The sequence below is a fragment of the Falco peregrinus genome, chromosome 5 (genome assembly GCF_023634155.1).
Source record: "Falco peregrinus isolate bFalPer1 chromosome 5, bFalPer1.pri, whole genome shotgun sequence".
NCBI classification, from domain to species: Eukaryota; Metazoa; Chordata; class Aves; order Falconiformes; family Falconidae; genus Falco; species Falco peregrinus.
This window is the reverse complement of record NC_073725.1, coordinates 86271158-86287980: the sequence shown is the minus strand read 5'-3', so window position 1 is coordinate 86287980 and position 16823 is coordinate 86271158. Positions and strand designations below refer to the sequence as shown.

The 16823-nt window shown below is 39.7% G+C and overlaps 1 protein-coding gene across 4 annotated transcripts in view; it reads left to right on the top strand.

Moving 5' to 3' along the window:
- Nucleotides 1-16823, top strand: part of SMURF1 (SMAD specific E3 ubiquitin protein ligase 1) — a 47543-nt gene that overhangs the window by 10957 nt on the left and 19763 nt on the right. For all 4 annotated transcript variants that reach the window (XM_055805314.1, XM_055805313.1, XM_055805312.1 and 1 more), the window contains exon 2: nucleotides 16740-16778. In XM_055805314.1, coding sequence (XP_055661289.1) covers nucleotides 16740-16778 — 39 coding nt within the window. The remainder of the gene's footprint in view (nucleotides 1-16739; nucleotides 16779-16823) is intronic.

Genomic DNA, 16823 nt, shown 5'->3' with positions numbered 1-16823 from the left:
TTGTAAGTAGTCTGCAATTCAAGGCATTTCCTTCGCAGGATGCTTATCAAGTCTACATGTGCTACTTCCAAATTGAACTAGAACATAGATGAGAACTATTTTTGGTAGAAGGGAAGGGGGGGGGCGCAGAAAATAAAGCCCGACTTTGGAAAGTAGTACCAGGGTTTCTTTAATTGTTGCCTTAGGATGTACATCCTACAAGTGTGCAGAGAGACAACAGACTTGGAAACACCAGAAGGAGACACAGTAATCTGTGATGTTTGAGATGATACTGGTGTAGTGTAAACGTGATTGAAATAGTTATTGTAGGAGTGGTGAGTAAATATACTAGAAGCCTTTGAATAAACTGACTTCTCTTTGATAGTTCGTAAAAGTGAAGTAAAGACAAAATGTCCTGCTTGTTTCTGTGATGTTTCTTCACCAGGGAGGCTGTATCAGGAGCAGCTGCCAGTTTTAAGGATGGTCATGCTTCCAGATGCCAATGTGGAGCTATTTTTTTATGACAGCAGCAACCAAAGATCTGTGCAGGGGGTCCCGGTCACGGCTGCCAGCTTCTTCTGGGGTGGTGGAATTAAGTTGTTGAGATATCAAGGGGAAAAGCATCCAGCAAATATTTTTGCCGGGGTTTCTTCTGGATCAGAAAGCTGATATTGATCAGGTTTTTAGGCTTTTTGTGGCTTCACAAATCAGCCATGAAACCTGTCACACAGAAGCTGTCTACTTGGGAAACAGGGCTGCCTTAGTTGACCATCAGGCTGGTGGATAAATTTATGGGACAATCTTAATCTTTCCAGAATAAAAAATCAGCAGTCTGAAAAAGGGATCGTACCTGTCATTCTCTCCTGACTAATTTTTGGCTCTTAACCTGATCTCAGTCAAATTTGAGAAAGGGAGAGACATTTGAGAAAGCATACCAGGTCTCCAAGACTCATGGAGATGAGTAGCTTGGTAGAACAAGTCCCCCCTCCTGAGGTTCACCAGAGCTGCCAGAGCAGGCAAGGATGGGTGCCTGGTCCCAGCTGTGTGGACAGGAGATGTGGAAGGAGTAACCTGGGAGAGGAGCTCTGAGGTAGGAAGGGGAGGGTCATCTATGTGTTAAGTCCACCAGACACCTATTGGTGAATTAAACTCCTAATTGGAAAACTGGACTACAGGTGCTTTGGTGGCTTTCCCCCCCCCCAAAACTTAACAACGTTCTCTGCAGGAAACATCCAGATGACTTTATCAAGCACCTGTTTTATAATACTCCCTATATGTTTTTTTTTGACTTAGGGGTTCTGTTTTGCTTCTTAACCCTGATGAAATTGTGTGTTAATTCCTTACACAAAGGTTCATCTGCATCCTGTGAGCCATGTCGCTTACAACATCAGACAATGCATCAACCTCCTACTGGCATTTTTTAATTAAAAGAACAGCACTATCGCTTCAAATTAGTGCCACATAGCTTATTTTAGTAAGGAGTGAAATGGTGTTTAAAGGTTTTTCTCTTATGAAAATGTTTATTAAATTTTGCTCTCTTTTGGTTCTATCTAGTAGTTTGTCATTCAGTGCTTGGACAATATCAGATTGCTGGGTGTGCGAGTCCTGTTAGTGATAGGAATGCAAATAAAAGGCTTGCTTTTAATATCTCAACTGTTTGATAAATAGGAACCACCTTCTTAAAAAAAAACAAAACAAAAACCAACCAAAACACCAAAAAACCAAACAACAACAACAAAAAATCCCCAAACACCAAGCAAACATTATAATATTTTATGGTTCCCACAAGGCAAGCATTAGCCTATTTTCAAGTGCATTCACTGTGTTGAGAAGGTAGTGAAGAAATAGATATTTCTAGGAGCTTCTGTGTCATGAACTGTGAAGAGATGTTTTTTGTAATCCTGTTCAGTGAAATTGTTAGGCCTCTGTTATACTAAATTACTGTGAGAGCAAGTAATATATCCAGTGAGAGCTAGCCCTAGTGAGAATTTTCCTCATACAGCATTTCATTTTATCAGGAATATTAGCACTCTTAACCATCCATGCGAAATGTAATGTATTGAATCTATTTAATCAATTTAAAATGGAAAGCAAATGTCTTAGGCTTTGACTGAACCAGCTGTCCTCATGCATTGCTGGTTTTAGATATTAAATTTTGGACTTTGGATGTGTTAATGTAGTAGTTTGGTAAAGAACGTTTTGTTTAGGAGAACTGTTTGCAGGATCCTGCAGCTGAGTGGTGTCACTTGCATAAAATCCCATGTCTGAATATGAAACACGAATGTGAAGGTGTTATAGGCAGCTTCAGTTTATTTATATAATACCTTTGATCGAGATATCTCAGAGCAGTAGTGGAATTATAATTTATTGATGTAATGGCCACTGACATTTTGTACAAGGGAAATAGCACACAGTTGCTGTTGCAGGCAAAGTGATGAATGTGTAACATTGAGAAAATTGTAATCAAACATCCTGGTCAGAATAATGCACTCAAACGTTTTCATCAAAATCCCAGCCTTTGTGACTGAGGATTCAATCGGAATTAGAAAGGTTGTTTCCTTTGAGTAGCTTGCAAGTGGTTCTTTAAAAAAAAAATAAAAAAAAATTGCCCAGAGAGGGAGGGCAGTTAAGCCACTGCTGAGAAACTGACTTTGCAATGAAAGTGTTTATTTTTTTAGTTAAAAAAAATAAATAAAACTTTGCTAGATTGCTACATGCATGCTGTATGTTATCTGTTTTCATTCTAAACTCTATTTTTATTTTGCTCTCTGAAGCCAGTCTGTAACTAAAACATTCCTGGCGTCTTTTGGCTGGAGATACACTCAAAGATGTTTTTCATCCTACTTTCAAGAAGAAGGTTCCAGCCTTTCTTGAAGCTGCTCCAAAGGAAATTTCCTTCCATAGCGGGTATGGTGACAACGAGGGAAGTTGCTGCTCATGGTCCAACAGCTTAGTGACGTCCCCTTGCTGTTGTCATGTCCTCCCATGCTTAATCTGAATACAAATGGAAATATGTAACAGAGCTAGGTGGTACAAGATAAGGATTGGAGTCACCGTATCAGTGATGTTAATTCTGCTTGAGCTCACTCAACTCATGAGTTGGTTGGTAGCAGGATAATGTGGATAAATGTTTTGGGGCACAAGGGAAAGGGGCTGTGTCCATGTCCACAGGCAACAGACCTCCCTCCCCACCTTCCGACAAAATCGAAGGGTATTTGCTGTTGCAGACTGGTTTTTCTTGCTCAACCATAGATTGGCTCTGACCAGTCTGTTTGTTTTGTTGTTCATTCCTGGTGACTGTCAGTAGCACTGGGCTGAATAAACAGAGACTATTGATCAAATTTGAAGTCATTAACTTGGCAGTTTAAATAGATGCTGTCCTATATAATTAGAACAAGGGAGTAACACATAGGCTGATACAGCTTTATTCTGAATAAAAGCCTTCTTTTAATGAAATCTTGTTTGGTGCTATTCAGCTCTCAGTTTTGTGCCTCCCATAGGTCACTGAAGAATTAGACATTTTGTTTAAAATACCTAAAGTGGATTGCTTTGCTTCTGTAAGAGAGCGGTGACACTGATGTAACATGGGTCTGCTGAACTTTAATAGTAATTGGAAATAGCGTTTGGAAGACGGGGGTGCTAACGTGAGGTTGTTGGTTAACCACATCCAGCTAGAGCATGTCTTGGGGAGGAATACCCCTCCGTATTGCCTTCCATCTGAGCGAGCGGCATTCCTTCCAGCTCTGAAGCACTAGCGGTTTTTGATTGTCCATCTCGCTGCTGCTCAGCTGAGCGAAACACACATGCCCATTAGATCGGGATGTTTATACTCAAACACAACGGGTGATTAATTATTTCTGAAGGAAGACATTTCCATTTAATGGCTACTGTTGTGCGATATTCCTGTCAGCCTTCTAAATCATTTTAACATTTTAGGTGGAGCGTGGCCATAAGACAGACGGAGTATTTTGGTGTTTGTGTTCCGCACTCCTTGAAGATCTGTTACAGACGACTGGTGGTGTAGTGTGAATGCACCAGCAAGGAGCAGCAATAATCTCATTAATACGTGTGCAGTGTGTGCCTGCAGACAGCCCGGTGCTCCTGAGTCACACTGCTGTGAGTCCCTAGAGAGCGTGCAAATTCAGCAGTAGGATGCACACGTATTGACCCACATTTCCTCGGGCAGAGCAGCAGTCACGTGCATCTCATTGCCTGGAAATCAGATGAGAACTGATGTGACTTGGTTCATCCAGCATTTGCATGACCCAAGCCAAAGTGCTTTTAGGGATTTACCACTTGTGTGACTAATAAGTGATTAGGTGGATTGTAGAGAGTGTGTGTATAGGAGTCTTGTAGACAAGACTTACTGTATAACAATGGCAGCATCAAAATGTCTCTGATGCATCATTGTCCTATTGTAGCTTTTAAATAGGACTGCTTATTAAATCAGATTTTTTTTCTCTGCATAAAAGCTTTCATACTAATTCCTAGGAAAGTTTGTTAGGTAGGGATGTTTTTCTTGCAACAGATGGAGAAATGTCCTATAGAAAAAAAAAATAGTGGTTCTGTACAGGGATTAGTAGAAAGAACAAAAGTAGGTGAATGAATGATAAAAATTTGGCTTCCAAAAGCTATTAATATCTCCGTAATTGCAGTCTTTTTTTGGAACAAGTCTCGTTCCTGTCCTGCTTTCCTTTCCCCCCTGCCACAGCTTCCTTATGCGTGGCACATAGACAGACAGCCCCCCTGCTTCCCTATGAACTGGTGCCACCACTGTCACCTCCCGCTCCCCGTGCACCCCCTGCGAGTTCAGCAGTGCTGGCGCGGGGCCCAGGCTAATAAGCCGAGACGAGGTTATTGACTGGCAGGTATCCAACATCACTGCTCACCTTTTAGCATCGGTGCCCTTCACTAATGCAGTTGTGTGTTTGGTGCTTTCTGTGTTTTTGCATTTGTAAACAAGGAGGGTTTAAGCTGAGCTCTCCGAACAAATGAAAAAACCACCAACAAACCTGCATAAAGAAAGTGGAGAGCGATTTGTAACATCTTGGGTGGATGTTGAAAGGGATTACAACAGGCTGAATAACCACAAAACAAACTAGTGAAGAATTCGGAGTTGAAAATTTCTGGGAATTAAAAGCAATATTCTAAAACAGCTGATGTACTTTATTCAAAATCAGAAGTGATGCCAATAATTTAATTTGGGTGAACACAATTTTTCTTTCCTCTTCCTGAATTTAAACTTTGCACCTTTATTTTAGATTTTGTATTGCAAATTACTAAAGTAATTTTTCCCTTTATGTAGCTAAGCACTTAATCAGTCTGAATTAATTTTTTAAAATTTTATCTGGGCAGTCAAGGTGTCGTTTTTCCAGTTTTTAGCATGTGCCTTTTGAATTGTCTGGAGCTGGATGGATGTAATTTGAATATGAACTGGTAAAGAAGACAGAAATAGATGTCTGGCTGCATTTTGCCCGGTGTCAGTACACAGAGTTGCTGTAACGGGCTCATGGTTGGTGTACCTACAGAACCCTGGTCTGACAGTGGCTGCTGCAAGGGTGATCCCCATCTGTGCAGATGGTGGGGGGGCTGTGCCCCTACCAGCGACCAGGTCCTGCTCAGCCTGGCTGGATGGGCTTGGAGGAATGCTAGGAGGTGCTTTACGTGAAACCCTGCTCCATTCTTGACGTAAGGTGTCAGTCGTTTGTGACAAATGAAACTGCTCACCTCCCTTTTAGTACAGATTTGCTACAGCAAGGTATCCAGGTAGCTTTTTTTTTTTTTTTTTTTAACCCCAGTAATACCTTTACTCTTGACTGTGTATTTTAAAACAAATGCAGTCTTCCCATTTCAGTAATCTCTACTGTCTTGTATTGGCACTAGCTGAAACCCAGCAAAAGAGTGGCGGTTAAAACTGTTCACTAAACATTACCTGTACAAGAGCCGGTAATAAGGTTACCATCATCAAGACAAGAAGTCAGTACAATGTTTTAATTCCATCTAGCATGGGCAGTTTTCCCCACAAGACACTAAAAGCATTTATACCTCAGTACTAAGATCCAAGGTAGGATCAAAACTTCATTTATTATGGGCTATTAGGCTATGCCACTTCTCTCCAGCACCAGCTCAGTCTTGATGATCCATGTGTTTGTTATCCTCAGGTTGATAACGACAGCCCAGGGAGCTACAGGAAGAAAGAAGTACTTCTGAATGAATTCCAGCTGTCCATTCACTAAGTAGCCTAGAACAAAATGAACTCATTGCTCTAGGCTTTTGTACACTCTTAACTCTTCACTGAATATTGACTTTCACCGCCCTGATTTTTAAGTCTGAGCTCGCTCTCAGTCTGTTCAGAAGGTACTGCTCCATCTCATCTGTTTGCTATCATGCTTACTGCAAAACGAACAACAGATTTGTGAATAAGGAAGGCAAAAGCTGTAAGAGCATGAAAAAGTTTCTTTGGCAGTGAGACCTGTGGCTTTGAAAAGCTTTCTATGACAAGACTTGAGGCTTTTCATGTTTCTATCCAAACATGCCAAAAAGCACTCAGCATACCTCAGTTAAAATACAAGCATGGGAAGCAACTAGATGTGCTAGAAATTAGGGCAAGTTTGTAAGTCATTTGTTAACCTGAGGTATGTGGTTTTAAAGCAGTGATACTGTGCTGATGCCTTGCTTGAAAGAAAGAATGCTTTTCATTTACTTGCAAAAAAATTTGGGGTGTTGACCGTGTCTCTTGAAAAGTCATCCAGTGCCTGTTGGAATTTGTTCTGGTAGCAGTTACTGAAGTTGTTAGTGCTAGAAGAGGTGCTTGGTAAGTGTTATTCTTTGCAGTAGATGTCTAGCAACTGCTTGTTCAGTTATTTAAGAAATGCAAAATGAGTCTGAGTATTACTAAACCAGCTTAAGCCCAGTGCACTGTTCTTCCTGAGGTTTGTTCTTTTTATACCTAATATTCTGTAGGCTAATTTTTTTTCTGTACAATTTCTGTATTGGAGAGTTTTCACTCAAATGTTTCAGAATGAACAAAGAAGCATGGATTCTTGAATATTGTGACCACAGCGGTCATAAGTGTATTATACTTTTATTTGTGACTTCTAAAAATTACTCTGGCAAAATCTGTTGTTTCATATTTTCAAGGTTTTTAAAGATTTTTTTTTTAATTTTTATTTTTATTTTTCATTTTCCTGGCAGTTAATTTCAACACCAGCAGCGTCCTAGGTCACCTAAGCAATTGCCTTGCCAGCTTCCCATTCTTGGTTCACAGTGCAGCGTTAGTTTAACACAGAGTTGAACAGTCCTACTTTGACCAGAACCAAACCTGTATATTTAGCTTTAAAGCAGTGTTCCGTGTGAATTGTTTAACTAAAACTCCTCTACTGATACACTTAAGCCTTCATGGGATGAACTAATAGTTTACATAGTTTACAACTTACACATAACTTAACGCCATTCATTTTTTAAATAACAATGTTCTTGCTTTTGAGCAATCTCCTTCGCTCTTGATGAAAACCAGACATTAATTTTGTAGCATTTATTAAAATACCCCCATTGGAAACTTTTGTTCCTATGAAGTTGATTTTGTACCTTATTTAATTGCAGTAAGATATCAAAGAAGCCAAATACTGGTTCTGTCTGGAAGAACAAATCTCAGTTCTTAAATTGAGATTGAGAACATGTTCATTTGCATTTGTTTTTAATCCTTTACAATAGTTTAGCATTCAGATTGCTTTGAAATATTGAGACTACCTGTACATGAAGGGATGTAAATACCAGCCACTCTTTGGAGATAAAAAACATATGTTTTAGGTTTAAAACTGAAAAATCTGCTTCATTTTAGCTTGGAAGTTTTAGACCTTTACTGTTCGATAGAAATTCAGTGTTTGTATTGAAACGTTGCTTGGCTGTATTTAGTCAAACTTTGCCAAGATTTTCAATACCAAGGTTTCTGCTTTCACAGGTTTTACGTGTTTTGCAGTGGAAGGTCAGACTTTTTTCTGCTTTCTGCAAAACAGGCAGATGTTTTGAGGCAAGACAATATGTATGTGAAGAAAGCCAGAGATAATATTGGGTTAGAAAGTACAACAGTTGTGTGTTCTGTTCCTATCATTTCAAAAATGTTTTGCTCCATGGGCAGAACCCCAAGGCTTACGATTGCTTGGGCTTTCAACTAACACTGGGTCTATGGTTAGCACCCGCAAATGTATTGCTTCTGGTTTTGGTCTCCTGTCCTGTACTTTTTTTCTCCTTTATAAAGCAGCAGAGAGCAGTTGTGCAGGTTTTTCTCCTGGACTTAGGAAATTAACGTCTTGTAAAATCCCTTAAGTCTGTAAATTGGATGGTGTTTTGTGGGTGGGGGAAAAAAAAAAAAAGCTGCTGTTAATACAGAAATGTACTTCTAACTTGAGTTTCACAAACTGGTTATAAAACATATAGTTGTAGTAGTGGTATGAGTAGCCCCACAGAGAGTATCTGGGAAGAAGGGGAATCTAAATTTCTGTGTTTTGTAGTAAACATAATACTTACTGGAAAAGCTTTTTATGTACTGAATTAGTAAGCAAATGATCAGCTGCACAGGAGACTCCTTATAAGCTTCTTTTTGGTAATGAAAATAAGGTGTTTAACACTTTATACATTTAACTTATGAAAGTAGAGATCAGAGGCATATTAAATTAAATACACCTAAATTAAATGCTGACTGAGCAGTAGACTGTGCTACACCGGAGCTCTCCTTCTCCGTTACAGGAGTGTCAACTATTTAATAAGTAATTTCTGCCTAAGTAATATCTAGAGTATTCAGGAGGGGAGGTTCTATATTTGATTAGTAATTCACTGCTGTTCATCTAGCATTTTCCAGAGAAACAAATCTGTATGCCGGAGGATTTGGACAGTATTTCTAGAAAGGACCTTTTGTTTGCTGGGAGTATGGGAGTGGGGCAGCCTGGGACCTGCTGTGAGCAATGTTGGGTTGAGTATATGATCCTGTTAGGTATTGACATTTGTAGAGATTTGAAAAAGGTGCTTTGAAAACTCCCAAGTGTTAAAAGTACAAAATATTTTTGGCAATCTTAGTAAAACTCAGTTTGGAATCTGAGTTATGAGTGCATGTGGGTGGAGGAACATGTTTTTCATGCTTTAGGAATTTTTTTCCAGATGCTTTCTCAGTGCTTGGGTAACTATAAAAGTGAAGTATTAAGACTTCATCATGGATTTATTCCTTAATTTTAATGTAATTTAAGAAAGTTGAGCTACATAGTTTCCTGGTGTGTTTTTAACTTTATTATGGCAATAATGTTGCACAGCGCACATTGGTGTCTGTTCCAAAATGTGAGCACAAGTATGTGCAAGCTGTGCAGTTAAGCCTGTCTTGATAGACACCACTTGCTTGAAAATATTAATTATTCAATGTAAGTGCACGTGGTTGGAGATATAAGAGATGTAAGGGAAGAAATCCAGAATCGTGTGTGTGTGAATCGCAGTGACTACAACTTGCACAATGAAGTGGGGAGTAAATGTAAAATGTGATTTTGTATTTCCAGTAGGAATTATGTCATTGGATTGGTTTTGTTTAGCTGTCAGCTAAGAGATTGTGTTTGCCTTGAGAATGGGATATTGTTCTGTGTGGTTTTAACAGAAATTTGGAGTTCTTTCCAGATATTTCTGTTTCTTGCTAATGTGTGCAGAGGCGAACACTATAGCTGAAGCCTGAGCATATCCTTTGTTTTCAGAGAGTTGGGAGACCATTTGTGGACACTTTAACAAAGGAAAAGCTTGACTGAATTTGGGAAATCTCTCTCTACAAAATTATTACTGCACTTGGTTGTGATTCTGGCAGATGTGTTGGTGGGAGTGGAGGGACTGAGTTTTGCAAACCGTGCCGTGGATAGAAATGATTCTATGTTCTGTTCAGTTTTTCTCTGGTAAAACTGTGTAATTGATAGGGTGTTTTTTGAGAAGGGCTGTAAAATGGCGATAGTAATAACTGACTTACCTCTTGAATTTCAGTTCTCAAAGTAAGCGGTTGTGCTTTGAATGTGTCTGTGCTTTGAATGTGTCGGAAGATAGTTGCAAAGAAAAGCTGCAAGGATGTGTGAGGGAGGATGGTGCTTCAAGGGCATCTTCTTGACGACAGAGGCGGCTTCACCAGTTAGGGTCTCACTCTTGCCGCAGCACCTCTGGCTATATTTCTTACCGCTGAGTAGTCACTGTAGGGCCAAGAAGAATAATTAGCTGAAGGTAGTGAAGCAGCAGTTTGTGAAAAGTTTGCCTTTAAAAATAAATCTTTTTTTTAAAAAAAAAAATATCCCTGGAAGTACAATTTGAGTGAGAAATAGGAGCTTAATGTAGCTGGAATGTGCCTTGCCGTACATGGGGCAAATAAATTCCACGGGCAGCTTCTGCTTTTGGAGCTGAGGCTGGGCTGAGGGTGATCTGCAGAACCCCAACGGTCGGGGGTTTGTGTCTGTCTAGGAAATAGGAGACTGTGTAGAGAGTATGAGAAGGTTCTTGGCCTGGAGTAGAGGAAGGCATAGCAAAGTTGTAAGAAAACTGATGTAATAGCTAGGATTTAATGAAAGATTTAATCTGGGAGGTAACCTTTATCTCAGGCATTTGTTAGGGGTGAGCTGAGGGGGAGGGGAAGAAAAGAAAAGTTAGTATGCAGGATAATTGGATATGCTTATTTCCACCTCTGATTTGTGCCTTTCTCTGATTCTGTACATCAGAATTAATTCATCTTCCTATTGATCTCCCTTTTTTATCCCTGCAAAGATCTTCAGCTAGTTCCATAACTCTTAGTGTTTCTCCAGGTTTTACACTAAGTCGGTTTGTTCTTAAACTTGCTTTACTGGTCTTGCGTTGCACGCAATCTCAGTTAACTGGGAATTTAATGAGTCTTGTTCTTCCAATAGTCCTATGCTGTCTTTTTAATGATTTATGTTATTGAGGGCTAAATCAGCCCTTGCTGGTGTGTATACGAAGACTTATTGTCGGTCAGTGCCCAGGAGGATTTTTCAGTTTGAGTAATTCTTAGGAATCCTGGGGATGAAACTCTTCTGTTTTGTCAACTTGGTATTGTTTGCACTACGAGGACTGACTCTTGTTCATGACTGGTTTCTGCTTAGGTAGGATGGTATTTTGATTCCTGGCTAAGTAGATACTTTAATGACATGTTAATGGGCTAATAAAAATGGCTTTTTCTGGGTGTGTGGTTTTTTGAAGATCTCTTCAAAGTTGTCTAGTGTTTGCAACTGGCTGCACGAAGCCAAGTTCCAACCCACGAGGAAAGCATGCCTTGAAAAGAGGCTTTGATTTTTACTGCAGCCTACACAAAAGGGCCACAAAAAGGCTTCGTGTATCAAATCTAGCAACTGTTTGAGAATTAAGGGTTTTTTAATGAAGCATTACTTTAATCTGGTAGTCAAGGTCTGCTTTAGCATGAGTTCAGGCAGTCTTTCAATGTCGAGGCATGATGTATGCTGGTCCTGAAGTCTGAGGGGTCTCTGGAGTTTTTTGGTTGGTTTATGTGTCAGATTGCAAATCTTGTTGGCATCACGATGCTAAGATCGTTAGTGAAGGCCACTCCATGTACACGCCTGTATAAAATTAGTTCTGTACAGCTAATTGGTTTATTTGGCAAAGGTAATGGAAGACTTCAGTTTTGTTTATCTTTTTCGGCATGCTAGGCGCTGCAGTGATTCAGGTTCGGTTACTGAGAAGTTAAAGCAGTCCCTGGATTGATGCATTTCAGTCTCAAGCAGACAAAGAGAAAGACCAAAAGTATTCTTAAAGCAAACAAAAAGAGGACTAGAATAGAAACCTTGGCCTTTGTGGTGACGATGTAAACTCTAATTTGTGAATAAAGTGGTGTATTTCAGTTCAGTGATGTGGCTAGCTGTAAAGAAACAGCATTTTTACACTCTTAGTGTCTTCAGCCATCTTTCCTTTCCCATTAACCCCTTTCTCTTGTACCCTACCAAACAGAAATTGTTATCCTTAAAAAAAGCCAGAACACTTAACTTCATGGGTTGCCTAGTAGTAGAAATAAAAACAGACTTTCATCTGCAGTGAAGTCTCATTTAAAGTAATGTGCAGAGAATAGGAACAGTAAGCAGGGTTATTCGTAAAGGCAGTTCAGAAGGGGTGGCTTGTGGTATTCAGAGTATTTTCCACAAAACACTCCGAACCATTTGGACAAGAAGTGATTTCACATAACAGATTCAGCAAAGATTTTAATTGTGGGCCACAGCGCTTTGGGGCGTTAGAGCAGCATGTGGTAAATAGCTGATGTTTGCTTTTTCTTTTTCTTTTTTTTTTTTTTTTTTTTTTTTGAGGCTTTTTTACACTTCAAGCACACTATTTTTGCTGTGTAGCCTTCTGAAAACTGTTTTTCAGAATGGCAGAATTTTTGCTGTGGAAACCAGCCTATAAGCTAGCGTGCATGGGGGGCTGTCCTGCTTTCAAAAGCAGAGCTGGAGCAACCTTACCTCCAACACAGGGTACCAGCTTCACAAGTCAGAAGCTAGGCAAACTTTGAAGATTAACAGCAAAGTTTCCATTACTTGGATGCATCAAATTTGACCGGCTTTGCAGCCTCTTTTGTTTTTCAGTGGTAACCAGTAATTTTAGTTTCATTTTATGTCAAGATCTTTATTCTGCTCTCTTCCAAAGCCTCATTGTTCTTCTTTATTTCTTATATCGTAAAACAAACCAACCAACCTGCAATGCTTTTAATGATTATGCTGCATATCTCTGATTAAAGATGGTCTACACAGAAGTAAATATTAAGTAAAGTCCTTTCTACGTCATCAGCCTGCTGGCCTGTGTTTATCTTCTGTCAGAAAGTAAAACGAATGTATCCTGGAATCTAGCTGCCTGTTTGTACAAGCACAAATGATTAACCTGGAATATCAAAGGGAAGGCCAAAGATGGTGGAAAGGTGTATTTGCTAGCATCGTTCAGTATGACCTTCCCCCTGGCTTTTCTAAGGAAGATGTGAGCATACTGCTGCTCTGTCTTGTCTTCAGAATTAACTTGAATGCTAAATTGAAGGCCATCTTTAGCTCAGGTCCTGTCCATGTGTAAAAGTCCTTAGTTTGAGCAAGGAGGCTCTTGCCTTTAACTCGCAAAGTGTGAATGAATGCAGTCCCCGCTGCAAATTTGCCTGCTGATTTGCATTGGCACAGGCTGGAACCTACAGAATATTTTCATCGCTTACTTCCCCCCCTGCTCCCTCCTGGTCTTAAACCACGATTACCTAGTTTTTACACTGTGCAGCTGAGCACAGTTGTAGCAGCTTAGCACTGTGCTGTGGGATGGGGTATGTTGCCTGTGAATAAATCCCGTGTTCATGCAGAGACAGCGATGTGAGGACTCTCTTGCAGACCAGCAGCCATCCTTTGGACGCTGCCTATTCAAGAGGAGGAACTTGCACACGAAGGCTTTGATTTTGTGGGCTGGGTCTGTTTGGGGATGGTTGAAATGGTTCCTCACCCAGGCTGTCTTTCTCTGCCTCCTTTCCAAAAACGCTGGTCTCGCTGCGGAGATAGGTGTCTCGGTGATGAAGCAGCAACTTTCTGATGCAATTCTCGGCTGGGTTGTTCAGACATTGGTGCCACTCCGTACTTTCCTTACTACACCCATCTGTAGCTTGCTCCTGCGGCACCTCCTGAACCACAGCAGATGATTCATTTCTGCTTTGGAAGGAGGGTGGACAACTGGGGGCTGGCAGAGGAACCACTCAACTCTCTCAAGTTACATCTGCATTGAAGACATCCCCAGGGTGAATACTGACTTTGTATAAGGCTCGTCCTTCACCTCCTGCCAAATATGCTTTCACAGTAGTACTTTGCCCAGCTGGCTAATTTGGCCTTTGAAATTATCTCAATAATGTCAGGTACTTAAAAAAACATTCCCATCCCTTTATAAATATTATAATCTAGATGTAAAGACATTGTTTCAGTGTTGTTTGGGATCTGTTGTATTAAAAAAAAGTTCTTTGGTGCTGTGCAGCAATCCAGAGCGGAGTATAAACAAAAACTATGTCAAGCTGAAACAAGTCGGTTGACTTTGAGAAGGCAGAATGTAAATGCCCAAGTCAGGAGAATTAGTACCTTTTGTAACATTGCAACAAACGCGGGGAGATTGCTCTTGCTGACAAGCCCTAAACCTTTCTTGTTTAAAAGAAAGAAAAACAAAAAGAAAAAGCACTTTGGAAAGATGGAAAGTAGGGAAAGATGGTGTTGGTGTGAAGCCTGTGTAAGGTGCCTCTCAGTTGCCTGGTTCACAATTAAGTATCCATCCCATTCTCCTACACCGCCTGTGATGCAGGGATAAAATTAATAACTTTTTAAGCCTTCGTAGCTGAATCTACCCGAGTTCAGGGGTTTCAGGCTTGACGTAGCAGCAGTCAGGTCCTGCTAGCAGTCTTGCTGAAGTCTTATTGGAGACGATGCATTTAAGAAGCAAATCTGGCATATACCCAGCTTTACAGAGCAGGGAGGGGCTGTCTGCTCTGCTGCTGGCATGGTTTCATGTCCAAGTCTCCCGTTGCTGACCTTTGTCACCTGTTTCTTTACTGGAATTTAGAAATCTATGGCTTTTCAGTAATAGAGCACTTGAAAATATTTTTTACTCTAGTGGGTTTAATATGCAAATAGTGGAACAGAGCCAATGGTCCATCTCGGGCAGCATGATTCTGGAGATTGCTCCATAAAGGTTTATTTTGGCTATTAGCTGCTGTGCCAATATTTTTCTTACAAGAAAGAGTAATGGTTTTTGCAACCTAAAATTGAGGGTTTCACAGGCTGCAACTGGAAAATTGGCAGCCGTGCTCATCTGCTGTAGACTGAAAGCGTGTGGCAGAGGTAAAAGAGTTAAATGAAAAAATAAAATTCTTCAATAATGGCTTTAGAAACTTAGGCTGCTAGTTAGCTCTAGAAAGCACACCTGAAATATAGAATAAAGGTAATAATTATATAGTCAGACTATATGCAGATAGTTACATATGGCATACTTTTCCAGCTCAATAACATATTCTTAAAATTGAGGATGGGGAAGTAAAATGAGTTATTGAGTAAAAAAAAAAAAAAAGCTCCACCTCTCACAAGAACGTTAAAATTCCTTTTGGCAGGTACTAGAACGTTCAAATTCTGATTTTACCTGTACTTATTCCCTGTTTTTTCTGGTATTTTTTCCTCTGAAGCACTCACAAAAGGAAGAGGAAATTAAAGGTTGCTCTGTTGTCCTTCCATAGAACAGCGGATGGTGATTCTGTAATCCTGTTTTGTTTCAAATTGAATTGCTGTAGTCCTGCAGACTTCTCTTTTTGGTCAGTTGTTTAAAAAAAAACAAGAGAAGCTTTCTCTGATTATGCATTTTGCCGATGTGAGGAATAAATAGTTTTTAATCCAATCTAAAAATAGTTTTGTAGTGCAGCTGCTTTAATTATTACTAAGACGGAGGATTTGTGTATTTTTTGCCATGAACATCTGGGTTAAACAGTGCACCTTTTGGCTCTGTCTGTCTGACATCTGAATTGAGGCAGTTTTTATTCCATTAGCTATGTTAGATGGGGAATGTTGCTCTGCAGCTGAGAGGTGGGCTTCTAGCAGAAGGGTAAAAAACCAAACGGAACAACAAAAGAAATGAATAAAATTGTTCCCTTATTTTTGCTACTACATCTCCATTTTACCCAATGTAGAGTTCATGTAAGAATGAGTGTAAGTCAGGAGCAAGGTGAGATAGAAATGAGAAGCAATGGTCCGTACCAGGGGAAATGGCCATTTGAGTGTCTTCTGAGCATTCATCCTCATGCTGAAAGATCAGAACTGGGTGAGAAAGAGACCACCTCAAAAATAGCTCTGTCTTTTATTGTTATCTTCCCCTCTTAGGTGCTAGTTTTAAGTAAGTTAGAGGTCTTAATATTTTCATCTTTGGCTCTGTAGTTATTTTGCCTCGCCTGTTGTAAGAGTTTAATGGATACTGAATAACTTGTATTGCTGAGATTGTACTGAGCAATCCTTACTGAAAAGCAAAATTAGACTTGTAGCTGGTAATAGACCTGGTAGACATGGAGATTGATGTGAGTTTCCTGATCTGATTTTTGCTTAAACTACTGTGCTATTTAGTACAGTTGGAGAGAGGGAAATTATGTCTCTTTTTTTTGGCCCTTTCAAAGGGAAACGTACTGATGCAATTTTTTTTTTAGTATTTATTTTTTCTCTCGAGCGAGGTTCTGCCATACTTACCACAAACCCTTTCTGTATTTGCAAACTGCTTAGGCCTTTATAGCATACCTCCCATGTTTTATTTTACGATGTATCACATAGTTTTGTGTGCAGAAAGCAGGAGGCTGCACTGTATTTGATGGGACTTAGGCGCAGAGGTCTCTTCCAGGAGTCCCAGAACCATTCTTGATTTAGTAACTGTTTAGTCCTTGTTCTAAAATGGGTGCCTTCTGAAACAACAAAAATCTGCCTTAGCACCTGTGTAAGCATGCAGTATAGAAAATTAGGAGGTTTTAATACAAAGGGACGTTCATTAAATCTTCTGTGTATTCTAACAATAGAACAAAAGCAGCAAAGGAATTTTTCTCTTTATGTAAATCCATATTCCAGTCACAGATAAAGAAAACAATGCTCACATTTAACATTTGGGTGTGTTTTTATGAATTATGATCAGGTAGTATTGTATGGTATGATTGCTAGAAAAGGATTTTTTTATGGTTTTAAGATTTCTTTATCTGATACTTTGTTTTGCAGTATTATGTGCCAAGAATCTTGCAAAGAAAGATTTCTTCAGTAAGTATGCCCTAATTCTGTAACTTTCTATTCTTGATTAATCAG